This window comes from Myotis davidii, unplaced genomic scaffold (assembly GCF_000327345.1).
Source record: "Myotis davidii unplaced genomic scaffold, ASM32734v1 scaffold200, whole genome shotgun sequence".
NCBI lineage: Eukaryota > Metazoa > Chordata > Mammalia > Chiroptera > Vespertilionidae > Myotis > Myotis davidii.
Window position 1 is genome coordinate 7,049,898 of NW_006293700.1, and position 2,763 is coordinate 7,052,660.

Consider the following 2,763-nt stretch of genomic DNA (forward strand, 5'->3'; position numbering starts at 1 on the left):
CCTGGGGGCTTTTCGTGGAGCCTTTGGATTTCACACAGCATTAAACTTGGAACCCCAACAAAAACGTGAGCTTAAATATCAGCTCGTTCTTTTTTGAGTTCTTTTCAGCGTAACCAAAATTTAACGTCTAAGTGATGAGAGGCAGGGGGAGAATGTTTGCAGGTGACACATTTCTTCCCTTGGAGTCCATCCTGGCCCCCTGGGCTTTGGGCGGGCGGAGTGGGCATCTACAGCCTGTGCCTGAGTCACCTGTGCACCTGGGCAGGAGGAGCTGCAGCTGACAGTGGCAGCCACTACGGCCCTGATCGAGGACACAGCCTGGCCACATGCCAGCAGGGTGCCTGCAATTCTGTCAGCCAAGCCAGGAGGGTAGAGCACACGGAGCCTCCTTCCCTTTGGGGAGCTCCGCTGCCCCGGGAGGAAGGAGAGGAGAGGAGAACGGGGTTGGGGTGGGGGTGAGGAATCCACTGGTGGTGGCAGCCTGAGCTTGAGCAACCTCTGTGCCTGGAAGCAGACAGGAAGGTGACTAAGGCAGGCTTCACGGAGAGGTGGCCTCTGAGTTGAGTCTCAAAGGCTGAGTAAGAGTCTGCCAGGCAGAGAGGGGAGGGAGAGGCATTCCAGGCCCAGGGAGTGTCCGGCACAAAGGCCAGGTCTGCGAGAGCCGAGGGTCCGGGAGGTGGGGAGACACACCATCCTACCGGTGGGCCATCATCGGGAGTGATGAGGGCGGGAACAAGGATCAGACGCTAGCGGCCACAGCAGCTCTGCCTTACACTTTGGCCAAAGAGGGAGCAACAGTCCTGTGTAGGATGCCAGGTATGAGATGGAGAAGGCATGAGAAGTCATAGGCACATACAGGAGAGATTTCATTGTAGACCAAGTAGCCATTGCTACTGCAGGAGCCACCAGACAAAGTAGTTCTTCCAAGCCGCCCCACAAAAGCAGCCCCACAAAGCGGCCAGCCCACCTGGCTGGTCAGTGGCAACTTATATACACGCTCAAACAAAAGAGGCCTCGTGCCAATGAGTGATACATGCTCGTGCTACGTTAACATGAACAGGTTACATCCTCACCTGCACGCAAGCGCATGGCAAATTGGCCTTGACCGTCCGGCATACGCTGATTAGGGTTCCCACCTGAGGTTTGCTCAGACCAGGAGGAAGGAGTTCAGGGGCCACGCGGGAAGCACCAGGGCGGTCAGGAGGCAGGGCGGCAAGCAGACAGCACGGACAGGAGCCTGGGTTGTGGTTCTGCAGGAGACAAGGAGGGCGCAGTGAACAGTCTGAGGTTGGCCAGTCTGGGTCAGGTTGGCAGGCTCTGGGCTACAGAGGGTCCCTCATGGTCCCGGCCCTGCCCGGGTGATTAAGGGCAGGGGCTTTTTAGGGGGCTGTTGTGTGTGAATTAAAGAAGAGGGTGGGCCCTAACGGGTTTGGCTCAGTGGATAGAGCGCCGGACTGCGGACTGAAAGGTCTCAGGTTCGATTCCGGTCAAGGGCATGTACCTTGGTTGCGGGCACATCCCCAGTAGGAGATGTGCAGGACGCAGCTGATCGATGTTTCTCTCATCGATGTTTCTAGTTCTCCATCCCTCTCCCTTCCTCTCTGTAAGAAATCAATAAAATATATTTTTTTAAAAAAGAAGAGGGTGGTTGGGTGTGCTATCTCTAGGAATCAGCAGCTCTGGAATGTCAACGCATCATAACACACAAAAACCACAAACCGTGATCAACACATCCTCCCCGTGTGGCCACGGACCCTTCCAAGCGGGTCTGTAGGGTCCTCCCTTTTTAGCCACTTATCTGTGTGAGGCAGTTTCTCTTCACATACTTCCACCCAAACAACACACACAACAGATTGCTGCGGAAGCAGACAGGCAAGGCCAGCTGTCTCCCGTGCAGCCAGACGCCAGAGATTGACAACACTCCGCTCACGACATTCTGTTGTTGTTTCAGACGCTATCGTTATTTTTTATTAAAATGGTTATTTATATTAACGTACTGGGTTTAATATTGTTTTCAGTAACTAATATTCATTGTTTTAGAGTAACTAATAAATAAGCGCTTTAAAATGTCCTCACATTTAGTTTCTAACATGATAAATATCAATAGCCATAATTCACATAAACCAAAGCTCTTTGGAATCCTCAATATTGTTTTTTAAATCTTCACCCAAGGATGTTTTCCATTGATTTTTAGAGAGTGGAAGGGAGGGGGAAAGACAGAGAGAAACATCAATGTGAGAGAGACACGTTGACTGGTTGCCTCCCACACAAGCCCTGACTATGGAGGGGGATGGAGCCTGCAACCGAGGTATGTACCCTTGACCGGAATCGAACCCCAGAACTTTCAGGCCGCAGGCCAATGCTCTATCCACTGAGCAAAACCGGCTAGAAGTTCTGGAAGCTGGAAGTCCAAGACCAAGGCAGTGTCCGGTGAGAGCCCACATCCTGGCTCACGGACAGCATCTCGCTGTGTCCTCACATGGACGAAGAACTCGCTCAGGAAATCTCAAGGGCTGTGAGCACTCCCTTCCCTCTGACAGCGCCGTGGGACCAGCTCTCCCAGGCCCACAGACCAAGTTCCGCTGAAACCCGTTAGCACTGGATCTGACCCTTCTGGTATCTGCCCCCTCGCCCCGGCCCAGGTCCTGGCCATCCTGATGGACGTGTTCACGGACGTGGAGATCTTCTGTGACATCCTGGAGGCGGCCAACAAGCGCGGGGTGCTGGTCTGCGTGCTGCTGGCCCAGGGAGGCGTGCCGCTCT

At 53.8% G+C, this 2,763-nt stretch overlaps 1 protein-coding gene across 1 annotated transcript in view; it reads left to right on the forward strand.

Moving 5' to 3' along the window:
* Positions 1 to 2,763, forward strand: part of FAM83A (family with sequence similarity 83 member A) — an 11,527-nt gene that overhangs the window by 3,048 nt on the left and 5,716 nt on the right. Inside the window, exon 2 of the mRNA XM_015566293.1 lies at positions 2,643 to 2,758. Within this exon, the coding sequence (XP_015421779.1) occupies positions 2,643 to 2,758 (116 nt within the window). The remainder of the gene's footprint in view (positions 1 to 2,642; positions 2,759 to 2,763) is intronic.